Raw genomic sequence first — 14,921 nt, forward strand, 5'->3', positions numbered from 1 at the left:
ACTGCCATAAAAAAAAAAAAAGATCTGGTTGCAAAAATATACATTTGAGGTCCTATCTTCACTTGACAGAAGTGCCTCTGTTAACTTTTATTGAGGGTATATTGGTTTGTGTCACCTCACAGTCCACTCTTTAAACTGTAAAATTCAAGTATTTGTGTGTGTGCCTGCATTATCTCATGTTAAAATGCTGTTGCTTTAATTCTTAGATCAGTTACAGCTCAGTTCACAAATCTAGCTGCAATCACCACTTGTTTTGCAATAAGTGTGATTCACTGAGCTATTTTGCTGGATGAATATTTGACCAAAGCTACTGATATTTGAAATAACACCTATTCAGAGTCAGTTTTCTTTTCTTCAAAAGAAAATGGAATCAATAACCATTTATTTGCATCCTACTATTGAATCTCCAATGCTCATTATCTCTTGGGCAGTCAGATTCCTTTCATTTTACTTGTGATGCATCTTTACAAATTCGGTGCTACGATGGTGAGAACTGCACAATATTGAGCACTGCATGAACAGGCAGTGGCGGGGAACATGTCCTGGAGACCCTGTCATCCAGACCCTGCAGGCTGCTGAGGATACAACCAGGAAAGGGTCAGAAAGGAAAAGTGAGATGACTAAGCTTACACAGGTGAACAGTAGCAGGGGTGGAAATGCAACTGCAGTTTTCCTCCTTTTTCTAGAAAGCAATGCCAGGAGCAATATTTCAAGTAGCTGTGTTTATTCACAGGACACATCATGTCGCATGCTAATGAAATGTTCATGAATTAACTTTGATCTCTTTTTTTTTTGGGAAACACATGCACATCAACACATTTGTTGATGACCAAAGAAAACAAAAGAAGAAGTAGTTATAAAACAAAAAAATTCCAATGATTGTTGACTGAGGTAGGTGGTGTGGGGATTTACATTGATTTGAACTGAAATGAAGATTCTTCTGATGTTTAAAAGTGAGAGACATATCTTAAAATAGAGTGTTTATTTACACTTCTTTGCATTTGCTTGTTCTTTTTTAAATCTTATTTTCTGTAACCTTAGTTTATACTTCTCAGAAGGGATCTATAACACAGAACAGGTTTTCATTAATGATAACATTGAATATTGATATTAGTATGAAGCATAAATCACAAAAAGTAGCCCATATTTGAAAACTAAAAGAAAAATGGGAGAAGAAAGCATTTTGTCTGTTTAATGCATTCTAGTTTACAAGGTTTTACATTTTTCTGGACTTTCTGTTGTTTTTAGCCAAAGAATAGTAAATTTTGATACCTGATTTCCAGAGACCCATCCCTTTGAACTGGAGAGGAGCAACCTGCTTTGCTCTGATCATGGGTTAAACAATAGTTAAAAGCAAATCTTGGTAAAAAAAAAAAAAATCTGTCTAAAATTCTTCCACCTCTGATAGTTGTAGACCACTTCATTGAAGTTTTAAATTAAAAAGTATCTTAAATGACACCACTCTTTTCCCTATGTTGGTTTCTAGGTTATACAGGCTTTGTCATTACTTAATTGGATCTAATTGCAGGTCATCTTCACTAAATGCAGTAAAATCAGAGTTACTGGCTGGGTATTCTTTCTGCTGACTGCAGAAAATGAAAGCTACAAATTAAACATATCAAGTAAGAGCGTAAATTAAGTAGAATTTTTGTCTAGTTTTTCCAGGCTATAGTTAAAATATCCATGTGCTCTTTCTAAATTACTTCAAGGTGTACTTCACTAAATAAAACAAACAAACAAAAAAACCCCCAAGTACTATATAGATAAAATTATCTATTCCATTATAAAAATAGATAAAGTGCAATTAAAAAGCAGGACAATATTGAGCAATTCTCCTTGAAATGCCATAATATGGTTTTATTAAATAAATAATATAATAAACCAAGTTATTATGTCAAGTAATCCTCTCTGTAAATGGCATTCAAGATTTTTTTTTCATATTTTATATTTTTGTTACTTTTGGATTTTGTTTATTTGTTTGCTCCAAGTGGATCTTTTAATTGTATTAACCAAACTCCTGTCCCTTAGGGGAACTCCAGCAAAAAAGACATGAGATTTTTCATTCATACTTAAGTATTGGCCTTGTTTTTCTGGAAAAGATAAAAGAAACTCAAAATATCTCTTCTTCCAGTCAGTAATTCTTTCTGTTTTCCTTACTTACCAGTAGTGAACAAAAAAGAAAATACTGCCTCTGGCTCAAATAGATTTTATAACCTTCATCTTATAGATTCCAAACAATAAGTATGAACAACACCCTCTATTTTTCCACAATTCTGACAAATTTTTTGAGCTGCTTCTACTTTATCAGACTGTAGCTGGCATATATTTAGTAAGGTCGGGCGGACAGCTGACAAACCTGTACTGAAGGCAGGAATAATATGTGCTTTGGAAGATGCAAATGAGGGCAGCAAACCTCGCATAAAACTCATGTGACATAACACTGCCTTTCAAGGATGACAATGTGAAATTGGACAAGTTCCTTTGCCTTTGTAGTCCTTACTACAAAGGGCAAGGAGGGCCACAGTAAAAATGGGTCACTGTGAACTTGTCCACATTTAGTAAATATTCTGTCACTTTGGTTGATTAAAGCCCAAACATTCAAGTGTTAAGAAAATAGCTTCCTCTTTTATAATGCTGTTGCCAAAAGGCCAGAAATGTGAAGACTGTGTAGGAGGTTGTCACTGCTATGATGACCACAGCCAGAATACAAATTGAGACATGAAAGCAGAGTGGCTAGTCAGATTGTTTTGCATTCAGATTGAACTGAAGGCAGATCTTTAATTGTGTCCTACAATAATTCTACCTTAGGAAATAAATAAAAAACTGAAAAAAGATAATTCATCCTTTTATCAAAATTACTGTATTTCTGTGCATTATCTATTTGCTGTTTGTGGATTAAAGGAGTACTACAGTCTTTGTTTTCCACTGCACTGAACAAATTATGAACTTTCAGAATCAGTTTTGAAATTAAGAGTTTTTCCAACAAGTGAAAGACACTCTTAAGAAAGTAAATAATATGAAAAATATAAAGCTGTTCTGTACTTCTGGGTGATTTCTTTTGGGGGTAGGATTTAGCCCCAACGTCTTCCCAAACAGACTCCTTTCCTTTTTGCTCTGTGGGGATGCTTTAAAGGCAAACTGTTAGTATGTTAAGAAAATTGGGCTGATAGTATGGACCTAGTGTACTTAAGTGAATATTATAATGCACCGACTCACTGTACTGGTCCTATAAATCATTACCTCCTTTTTGATGCAATCCTTCCCAAAAATGGAATTGGAAAGATCTAGCAATACTATCCTTAGAAGTTATTCTCTCCTGCTGAATTGTGCAGAACAGCAATATTTACTTTTATGTTTACTGAGTAAGTGCTGCTCTGATTGTAATCATTCCTGTGAGGATGGAGGAGAGTAAATTACTCCATGGAAGATTTGTCTGTCAGAAAGTGGGCAGAGAAATTCTGGCTAAATGAACAAAGATGAAAAGTGCAGGACGGGTTTGGGTAGGATGGGGAAGAAAAAATACCCTCATCTCCCCAGATAAAAGTAGTACCTTAAAAGGTATTGCTACTCAGAGGGCTCCTCTAATTCCTTTATGGGAGGAGGTAAAAGGGAGCAGTGAATTATGTTTTATATTTCTTTTTTTTTTTTGTTAGGTCAATTGCAGGCCTTTGGTTTGAAATATTTAGTCTGTAATCCTCATGCTATAATCCTAAAATTGGTGTACAGCAGAGTGAGGATCCAAATTATTAATAAGGTTCACTGTTAGTAACTTCTCCTGTATTAATGGACATTTTCAGATTTGTACCTGAGAAATCTGTGAGAGATGTAGAGCTTGCAGAGATGTAGAGACAATATTACTGTTTGGGTCAGAGTATGCCAAACTCCAAGGGTATTGCACTTTCCAAGTGCAGAAGACCACCTCTGACACAAAGCAAGCCCTCCGTCCTACCTAACAGCCATCTATTGCTAGGACACACCTGTAGAGCTAAGGGAAGTGTTATGTGACAAGCAAGTAAATGCAAAATCCATTCACATTATGAAAGGATAAGCCTCTAGAGAAATAAATTTCAATTTTAGAAAGAAAATCTATTTTTTATTTTAAAATATGTAATGCAAAGTTAATAGAACATTTTGTGAATCATTTTGATTGATGGAATGAAGATAAGAGTGAAAACAGTATGTGTAATTTAAAAGATGTTAAGATAGATGAGGAAAAAAAACCAAACCAGACACCTTTCTGAAAAGAAAAAAGACAGGGTGCAGCAAGTAAGTTATTACAGATGATAAAAGACTGGTCTCAAGATTGAAGTCAGCTTAGTAACAAGTGGAACACTTCAACATGGAGAGGAATAGTATTTGGAAGATGAATATCATCTCTATCAGATACAGTTTTGCTCTCTTTATAAATGGCAGGTTTAAAGGTAAAATGGTCAAAAATATCTTTTGCAGCACAAAGCAAGCAAAGGAATAGAAACATATTTAATGTAAGGAAGTAGTGGGAGAAAAGAACAATGAAGGAAAACTGAGAGAGGGTTAGCAGAGTTCAGCATGCAGACATAGATGGGAAAAAGACCTGAACAAATGCTAGACCTGAGGGGACATGCCAAAGTCACAGCCCATTTGCACGGTGCTAGATATTAATAGAGATATTGCTATGCAACACATCAATAGGCTACAGAGAGAGGTAAAAAAATATTAACTGGCTGCATCTGAGCTATGAGGTGAATGTGCTGTCCTGGTTGTGGCTGGCCAGCTGGAGGCTGGGCTGGAGAAGGTGCTGGCTCTGGTGCTGCCCAGACACCTACATTTCCTTCCTAAGGCTATTGGTGACTGTCACCAGCCCCTGTGGTTGCCCAGACATGCTACTAGGGAGACACCCTATAGATTATCCTTTGACACCCACATGACTGGTGTTTACCTCAGACCCACATGTTTACCCTCTTTTCAATGTTACAGTAGAAAATCAGGAAAAAGCCAGCACTGTCCAAAGGTCTAAAGCAGAACAAATATCCTGCATCCCAAAATCAGTTAATTTGGTTTAGCTAGACTATTTAATGAGGACCACCACAGCCTGCTCCACCAGGTCAGAGTGGGTTGTGGTGGTGGCCAAAAAGAATAGACAGGTGTACTGCTAGATCTGATCTATTCCCGGAAGTTTGGATAGTAAACTGTATCCAAAAGTGCAAGGAGGTCCCTTGCCAGGGCTGGCTCACTCTCCCAAGCCAGGAAGGGCTGTCTCTAAGCAGCGTTTTATTTATGGACTGTGCAGCTGCTGCTTCCCTCCTGACATCCTGTTACTGTCTGCCCAGCAGATGTCCCTCGGCCACTGTGGGATGAGAGCACATGGATGCAGAGGCTTTCTCCTTTCTCTGTGCTGATTGCTGTCAGTAAATAACAAGTTTGAACTGGTCGCTTAGAGCTGGAAACAGTCAATACCTAATTTTCCCCAGCCTGTGAATGATGCATGCTGGGTCACTTGCAGTTCTTTCAGCTCTTTCTGAAGTGACAAAGAGATGTTACAAGAATTGGTGTTGAGCAGTTTTCAAGCACAAGTAAATAAAAAATGTTCCGGTGCTACAGCTGTGACTGTTGTTCCACAGCCGGTGGTACGTATGCTAAAACAAGAATAATTCCTATTGAAGTTTCACTACTGCACATGTTAACAGAATGCAACACTCTCAAAAGCAACAAGACTTCTCATTACGATATTCTGAGTTCATACCTCGAATCCCTGTGGTCTTCCTAGACTTTCTTTAATATGTTTCCACGCAACAAGAATCTCTGATACAGACAAACTCGTAGCTTTGACATCGATGGGAGCAGCAGTGGGTTCTGTATTAAGAAAAATTGAAACAATAAACCTCCACTGTAACAGCTTGTATTTATCAAAAACACTCTGTCTGAAACTGTCATTTACTTCCTTTATTCTCCCTTAATACTCTCAAGAAGGTATGACACTTAGGGGGAACATGAAAAACTGAACAAGATGAAGAGATTATTATTGTTGTATTTCTTTATTTGTGTCATGCTACATCAATATCTCATCACTGATGATGGGTGCAGCAAACTGTGAAAGAATCTCTTGTCTGTGATTTTTTAAAAAAGCTTTAATATTTGTATATGTGTCCCCTGCCTCCACACACCCCTTTCATAGCTCTAACTGCAGCAGTAAACAGAGCATTCATTCTATTTGTGGCTTCTTAGTGCCATTCTGTCAGCTCAGGATGAGCAATGCCTTGCTGGGCTGCTCAGTCAGTCCTGCCCTGGGGCAATACTGAGCAGGAAGTGATACCCAGCACTGTAGTGAAATGCTATGTGAAAGATTCTTCTTTTTTTAGGACTATGTTATTATATCCTCGAAGTCACAGGCGTCAGTGTTTAGGATGTACCACCTTCTCTCTGCCATGAAACATTTACTGTTTTAGGCCTGGGGTGCACATTTTTATAAAGGCACCAAGACCTAATGTCAATCCCTCTGGCTGCCTGTGTTTGTTTCCATTGGCCCTCTGTCTGTGCTTCTATCTCCATGCTATTCATAAAACACTCTGCAGTCCTGACCTCCTGATTATCTGCAACAGAGGACCCTTCCTGTCCTCCAGCCTGGCTGGGTACCATTTGGTGGTGCTGGGGCACGGCCAGGATGCTCACAGAAGGCTGTGGGATGCTTTACACACCACACTTGCCCAGCGTGTTTGCCTTTGTACTTTCACATCAATGAATGCTTTATAGAGGCCCAGCTTCTTTCAGTGGTTGGGAAGTTGAATAAATGTCCCCAGATATTTGCCAAGACAGGCTACTGGGCACCCCACCACTCAATTGTATCACTTGTAACAGTACACTGGGTGTGACAAGGGTCCAAAAATTGTCTTGTATGAAACTGGGACAAGAGTCAAGAAAATCTTGTGGGTCTTTTTCTTTATTACCTAAATATGACTGAAAACTTTCTTAAAGACAAGCTGTGGAGGCAAGGCTTCTCCATATACTGTGCAGGACACAATAGGGCATTTCTCCATCTTTCTAGTGTAGTTCATTTAGCAAAAATGTGAATTCACATTCCCCTCTAGTCACAGAACCTGTGATTTCTTCCTTGGCCTTATAATGTTCCTCATTACATTTCTAATGTGTTGACCTGTTCCTGAAGGGCAGGCAGAGGTCTTTTATGTCATAGGGAGACACATCAAAGAGCTTTCTGAAAAATGGGGTTTTGGGGACTTTTTTAGCAGGGTTGCAGAAAAGCAGTCTCTTTACAGAGCAGCCTGAGATAAAATTACATATTTTTCTCAGTGATCAAACCACCTAATATGTAAGATACCTAATACCAATGTTGACTCATTAACTACCCTCCTTTCTCTGCAGCTGTTGCTCTGGCACTGCTGCCCTACAAATATTTTTGACACAGCTCATACAAATTTTTCATCCTTTTTGATGTCAGAGTTTTAATGTTTGTTACTCTTTTTTGATCTCTTTTTTAATTTACATCTGAAGAAAATAAGAAAATCTGATGTGATATGAAGTGGTGTTTGCCAACAATGAGTATTACTAATAAGTATAAAATATGTTTGGAACTTTTTAGGTAATAAAGAATAAAAAATATGTTCAGAAATAAGAGAAATTATCTTTTGAATTCAATACTGAAAGAATTGCATTATGAAGAAATATATTGCTCATAATATGATTTTCTGCTCAACAGTTACATCCTGCTTTCTATTTTATGTACTACTAAGATTTGTGTGGCAAAAGCTATTTTCTAGTTTTTGTATTATTGAAGCAATTACCTTGTTGTCAGAAAAGATTGCAGTGGTATAAATAATTTGAGATGTACACAAAATGTTGGTTGGCAGACTTTACTTTTTCTATAAATGCAGGAATCATTTTCTCTTCATAGCTTTCACTAGGAGTGGTTTATACATTGCTTGAATACAAACATAGAATATTTTCTGATATTTTTAAAAATGTTTTCAACAAATGGAGCAGAAATAGTTTGGATTTTTTTTATGTGAAGAAAATGTATTTCTCACATATTCAGAAATAATTCACTGCAGTTTCACTGATATTAGGCACTGAGAATAGTGTTCAGCAAAACAACAGAAATTACTTATTTGGGAATACGATATAGCATGACTGTCTGAAAGTTTTTGGAGCCTAAATAGCATTTTTTATTGATTCAGATATGATGAGGACCATATAATTTCCGGTAATATAATACAGTCTGTGGTTCACTCCAATGTCATGCTTTATTCTCTGTGTCTAAAACTAATGATAAGTTTGATAGGTTCATTAGCTTTTTCTATTATGGTCACTGATGTTATAATCATATTATTTTCTTCAGATCTTGTCATTATGCTAAATTTATAGGTGTCTACTTAAGGTCATACTTCCTGAAAAAAGGCCATCTTTAATAATCTCTTTAATATTCCCTGCTTTGAATTAAAGATGCAATACAACAAATTATCATAAGGTTGTGTGCAATATCCATGAAACACTGACTTTCCCTGTGCTGCAATCACACTTTAAAGAAACATGATCAATATGTAGGTTTTTGGGATGGCTGTAAAATGGCAGGACATGCATTTGTACTAATTTCATTGCTAATGTTCAGAGAGGGAATCCTGAATTTTGACACTGGGAAGTAAAGAAAATAACCAATTACTAGCCCTCAGTGTGTTGTACCTGTTTATGACTGTAAGCCGAACTGTTTTCCTGAAATATTAATCCTTAAGGTTTTCCACATGAAGTCCAAGAGCCTACTCAAATTTATGTTGCTTTAATTCTTCTGTGGAACGGAGCCTCAGTCTGGACTACTCAATCAATCACTTCATATCTGTTCAGTTCCTATTTTGATTCCAAAAAGGATTTTTACAAAGTAGTCTTATTCAAATTTGAGCTCTTATTTGAAATAAGAACCTCAGTCTGAGCAATTGCGTTATGACTGCAGGCAGTTCTTCATAGCTGAGATTTTGGGATTTCAGCCAAGATGTATTTCTGTGATAATGCCTCTCTGTGGAAAAATCCACAAGAGATATATCAGGAGGAAAATCAGGAAAATCCATCCCTCTTTGTCAACCTGTAGGTAAAGAAAGTGGTAGCATTTGCTTCCTTGCTAAAAATAACCACATGGACTATCTTGCAAGTCAGAGAACCTTCAGTGAACTTTTTCCATTCCTGAGAAATGGGGGACTCTACCAGATCTGCAGTGAAATGTCTGTCTGAAGGATATAGAATTTTCTTTCCAGAATCTTGTGCTCAAAAGAGAAAAAATATCCAATTTCCACAATAGCAGAAACAAGATTACTGTTTCCAGGACAGACCTTTGGAATTCTCACTTTTCCAAAAGTCCTTTCTATTTTCACCTTCTCTCTAACCAATGTCTTTGCAAAAGACTTTAAGACAGAGGAAAAATTAGAAAAGTATTGGAATGAGCTATAAGTGAAGACCTCTGCCCTGAATATTTTTGATGTAGTGCTGAAATACTCTTTCTTATTGGGTAGAACTTCTGAGAACTTCTCCTGGAATGATGCTCGCCTGCACACTTTCTCACAGTGTACATCCTGCTGTGACTGTCCCTTCCCTGTGGAATAACCCAGATTTATCACACAGCAGTGTCACCTGGGAATAAGGAGCTGCCTCATTCCACAAAGAATTTACCAGAGGAGTGTTGTCATCTTTATGAACACAAATGGTTTGCTTCCATCAAGTGACGTGGCAGACAGAGTTACCCTCAGCACGTGAGGGGGGAATGTCCTGTTATATTGATTGCAGACAGAGTTACCCTCAGCACGTGAGGGGAAGATGTCCTGTTATATTGATTGCACATCTGCTTCCCATGGGGCTAGTGCCATTGAGAAGAGGAGTGCTTAATAAACTCCTGTATGTCAGGACTGTAATTTCATTCCTTAAAAAGTCATTGGAGACAGCTCTAGCTGAGCTTTCACAGCATCTCTCCAGACAGATCATCTGGCAGAATCAGGAAATAACCCTCTGTAGTTTACAGCTAATCTGCCAATTAGTTTTCAGGTTCACCTAAGCCCCAGGTAGCTCAGCTTTAGCTATGAAATGAATCAAAGAACTTCAAGAATTTAAGATTTTAATTAAAGACATTGGGACTGCATTCAAAGGTGTGTAATTGCATATTATTTCCTCTCAATGAAAAGAAAATAGTAATTTATTTGTCTAAATATGGAGAAACAAAACTGCAATGGCTTTTGTATGGTCCTTTGCCTTTCAAATAACTGAGAGGTTTGGATCTCCATTGGCTCAATGAATTACCACAAATCCATACAAAGTAAGAACAGAAGCCCTGTGCAGTATCATTGCATCTTGTACGTATTACAGAAGTGCATCTGGGGTCCCTCAGGAGGTTTCAAACAGTGTGTGAGAGTGTTCAGGCTTTAACCTGTATTGCTTAGGGTTTTCTATTTCCTATATATGTTTTTAGTAGTATTCACTACTCCCTTTATCAAAATTATAGATCTTTCAGTTGTTGTGAAGAAGATTCTGTCAATGCCTGAAGGAGAAATTAGTTACTGAAATGAACAGAACTGATCCTGTATCACCCATTATGACAACCATTAACAAAAATACCCTTTATAAAAAGCCTAACTCATTTTGAAACCAGTTGGGTTCCCAGAAACTTGTTTCTATTTTCTTTTATATTCTCATCTATTTCCATACTGTAAAGTACTCTAATTCATATTTATCCTTGTGCTTTTAGGCTGCATCTAGACTTGTAAACTAAATGGGGACAGACAAGGCACCTCCATGAACATGGACAAACAGCTATTTGTGGCATTACACTGTTGGCATCATCCGGGTTGACTCTGGGCAATATGTGCTACCCCAGGATGTGATGGTTTTATCAGAGTAAGGCCCTGATGTAAATTAAAACATTTGAGCCTTTTTAATGCATAATTTCTACCTCATCTCCATGAGTAGAAGAACGGATTAAATTTTATTTATGGTACATTTGAATAGTAAAGTCTGCATTGTTTAATTTGAAAAGGGTTGAATTTCTGACAATTGGCAATACAATACCAGAAGTTTTCATTACAGATATAGAAATTTTCACTTTTACGTTCTTATTAGCTATCCTGTCTATATAATCTTATTTATTTAAAATAAATGATGACGTTTTTCATAATTGTTTTCTATTCCTTGATTATATTTAAGTTCAATTCCTTATTTACTTCAATTTTTCATGCTTTATTTACTTTCCCAACTTAAAAAAAAAAAACAACCTTAATTTTTTGTCTATATTTGTGTTATTTTTATCCTTTTCATTACTTGGATTGTATTATATATGTTTTTTACTTATTCTGAATATCTTTTAGAGGACACATCTATAGATGCTCAGATTTAATGTCCTGTCTCAGAAATGTACCATTTCTTGCCATATAAACCTCAAATATCTGTTAATATTTTGATAAGAGACATTCCAAACACTTCCATTTTTAGTTTCAAAAGTTAATTCCAGTTAATAAAATAATTTCCTGATTTTTAATGATGACGTGTTCCACTGTTATTTGTTATGATCAGCTTTTCTATAGTGTCTTAATTATTCATCAGAACAAGGCTATTGTACTGTTATTTCTTCTCACTTAGTCAGTACTGGATAAAGAATCTGCTAATGAGCACAGCCAGAACACAAGGTCATTAGTCTTTACTAATTAGTTTTTACTATCCAAACTACTCTGAACAGATAAATTCTCTGATAAATAACAACATTCTTTAGTATTTTTCAACAATTAGGAATGTCTTTCTCAGCATTCAAATTAATCAGAGTAATCAGCAATTGACCTCTAGCTTGACTTCCAGCTTTTGTAATTGCCCTTTTCCAAAATTACATGGAACCCAAGGTTATTCTGTTTTATCCAAACACTGATTTTGTATTTGCTGATGCATTATCACATCATCAGCATGCTATGACAACCAATTTCTTACTTTTATTTTGTCTTTCTTGTGTAGCTCATATTTTGTCTAGCCATGCTTGTTACAGAAAACCAGCCTGGCCATCACTGTTATCAGCACAGCCTTTCCAATCTTCTTGCCGTCATACCTTCACACTTGTATTTCCTTCTCCATTGCTATATTTGTGATTTCCCCAGTTTTCATTTTCTAGTGAATTAAAGCCACACATAGAGATTGTATATGGTTTTCCCCTGATACTGAAAGCTTGTATTAGCAATCTTGGAATTCTTGTCACCTTAGTATTTAGGTGGAATGTAGTGATCAATAAAAAGAGAACGCATAAATGTTTATGTTGTAACAAACCATGCTAACATTGCTTTTGCTCATTGCTTTATCCTCACTGTCTAGTGCCCTTACAATTTTTTTTTCTTCTGTGGATAAAAATCATCTGTACATGCATTGAATTACAGTGCTGTTTCAGTATTTTCTAGCAAGAATCAGATACCTTATTTTCCTGACAGAAAGCATGGTCAGAAGATTTCTCTCTGTTTTGTTCAAGATCCTTTTCAGCCTCAGGCCTGCACACTGCAACCTTTCTCCTGGCAGGTAGCCTAATTTGCTGTGCCCTTATGTCTCTTTCTCTTACTAAAGTTTTCCTTTATGTAAGATTCAGGCTTGTCTGTCCCTGCTGCTGGAGATGCCTACAGTCTCCTTTTGTTCTGCCTTCTTATTGAGGTAATTGTGCATCTTTTTTCTATCCTGCATCTTCTGAGCATCATCCTCATTCCCTCTTCAGAGCTGCTTCCTGATTCCCATCATCCCCTTAACATCACTACATGTGACCTCTATTTCCATCTTTTCTCTCTGATTACTTGTTTTATTTCCTTTTCTATGTGTTCCAGGAAAGGCTTTTCTTTCAAAATTCCCTACTGAATTAAGACACCTTTTCCAGAGAGTCACACATGTATTTGCCTTTTTTTTCCCTCCATGGGTTATACGTCTAGTTTTGTACAACCTTTTTAACTGATTCTCCATTCTGTTCTCTATTCTTCCATTACATTCATCTGCACTTTTAGCTCCTGGACAGTCTTTCCCATGAACTATATTCTGGAGATGATTTTTAAAAAGTCAAAAGACTGGTGAAGGAGGAAAAAGGCCTTAAAGTAGCTATGACCAGGTAGAATTTCTTGCCTCTTCAACTTTGGGTCACCACTGTCCTTGTTGTTTTAATGACCATTGGTGTAATTTTGTCTTCTAAATACCTGTTGGTCTATGTCCAGGTGGAGGCTGGTGACAAGTAGTGTCCATCAGGGCTTTGCCTGGGGACCAATGTCCTTCAATGTCTTTATCAATGATATGTACAATGAGATCAAGGGCAGCACCCTCAGCAAATTTGCAGATGACAGCAAGCTGAGTGCTGAAGCTGACACACCTGAAGGAGAGGATGCCATCCAGAAGCACCTGGGCAAGCTGTAGAAGGGGTTCTGTGGGAACCTCATGAGGATTAAGAAGACCAAGTACAAGGTTTTGCATCTCAGTTGGGGAAGCCTTAAACACTGAGTGGGAAAAGAACTAATTGAGAGCAGCCATAAAGAGAAGAACTTGTGAGTTGTCATGGATGAAAAGCTGGACATTAGCTGTCAGTGTGCACTCATAGCCCATAAAGCCAATCATATCCTGGGCTGCATCCAAAGCATGTGGGCAACAGAGCGAGGGAGGAGATTCTGCTCTTCTGCTGTGCTCTAGTGAGACCCCACCTGCAGTACTGCATCAGCTCCGGGGTCTTCATCACAAGAAAACCTGGACCTGCTTTAGCAGGTCCAGAGAGGATCATGAAGTTGATCAGAGGGCTGGAGCAGCTCTCCTATGAAGATAGGCTGAGAGAGCTGGAGAACAGGCTTGTTCAGCCTGGAGAAGAGAAGGCCCCAGTGAGATCGTTTAGCAATCGCTGCATCAACTCTGGGGTCTTCATCACAAGAAAGACCTGGACCTGCTTTAGCAGGTCCAGAGGAGGATCATGAAGTTGATCAGAGGGCTGGAGCAGCTCTCCTATGAAGATAGGTTGAGAGAGCTGGAGAACAGGCTCGTTCAGCCTGGAGAAGAAAAGGCCCCAGTGAGATCGTTTAGCAATCTTCCAGTACTTAAAGGAGGCTTATAAAAAAGGCAAACATACTTTATACTGGAACATAGTAACAGGACAAGGGGGAATGGATTTAAATGAAAACAGGAAAGATTTAGGTTAGTTGTTAGAAAAAAAATGATTACTGTGAAGTTAGTGAGACCCTGGAACAAGCTGCCCAGAGAAGATGGGAATGCCCCTCCCTGAAAGTGTTCAAGGCCATGTTGGATGGGTCTTTGAGCAACTTGGTTAGTGGAAGCTTCTCTGCCCACAGCCAAGTGTGTTAAAATTGATGATATTTAAGATCCCTTCCAACCCAAATCATTCTATGATTCTATTATATTATCTGACTTAACAGACAGAAAAAATATTAGCCACTCTATTTACTTCTGAAAAAGTGCTCAGTATTTTGGTCAAATTTCTGAGTTCTTTTATTTAGAAAGCAATGTTTTAAGCCTTTTGCCCCACACAGAATCACTTTATGAAATCAGAGGGCAGTGTGTTGTGTTCACTGAGGGAACACCTTACTCAAAACCACCTGGCAAGTTGTTTGCTTAAGAAAACTTAAAGCCACTACCAAAGGGCTCTGAATCACACTGTGACTCACACTGCTGTTAGTCATACAGAAGGAGATGCATTCGTTCTTAATAAATGCAAGATTTGTTCATGGTTCAGAATCTGTCCTGTGAAAACTGTTTTTTCCAGTGTGCTTAATAAAAGCAACATAATTTAGACTTCCTTAGACAACTTTGTTACATCATTAAACAATTGTAGATCCATTTGTAGATATGGGAAAACTTGTAATATGTAACATAATGACTTAAGCTTTAATAATTTTATCCTATTGCTTTCTCTAGATGTTTGCTGAGTGAATTGGATATGTGATGAAAAGCAAGTA

General features: G+C 37.5%; 1 protein-coding gene across 5 annotated transcripts in view; it reads right to left on the reverse strand.

The window, feature by feature from the left end:
- CNTN5 (contactin 5) overlaps window positions 1–14,921 on the reverse strand; it is a 603,192-nt gene that overhangs the window by 7,917 nt on the left and 580,354 nt on the right. For 4 of the 5 annotated variants that reach the window (XM_039718730.1, XM_039718731.1, XM_039718728.1 and 1 more), the window contains one exon: window positions 5,723–5,832. The exons of the other annotated variant lie outside the window; for it this stretch is intronic. In XM_039718730.1, coding sequence (XP_039574664.1) covers window positions 5,723–5,832 — 110 coding nt within the window. The remainder of the gene's footprint in view (window positions 1–5,722; window positions 5,833–14,921) is intronic. 5 annotated transcript variants of the gene reach the window in all.

This window comes from Passer montanus, unplaced genomic scaffold (genome assembly GCF_014805655.1).
Source record: "Passer montanus isolate IOZ18808 unplaced genomic scaffold, ASM1480565v1 scaffold4, whole genome shotgun sequence".
NCBI classification, from domain to species: Eukaryota; Metazoa; Chordata; class Aves; order Passeriformes; family Passeridae; genus Passer; species Passer montanus.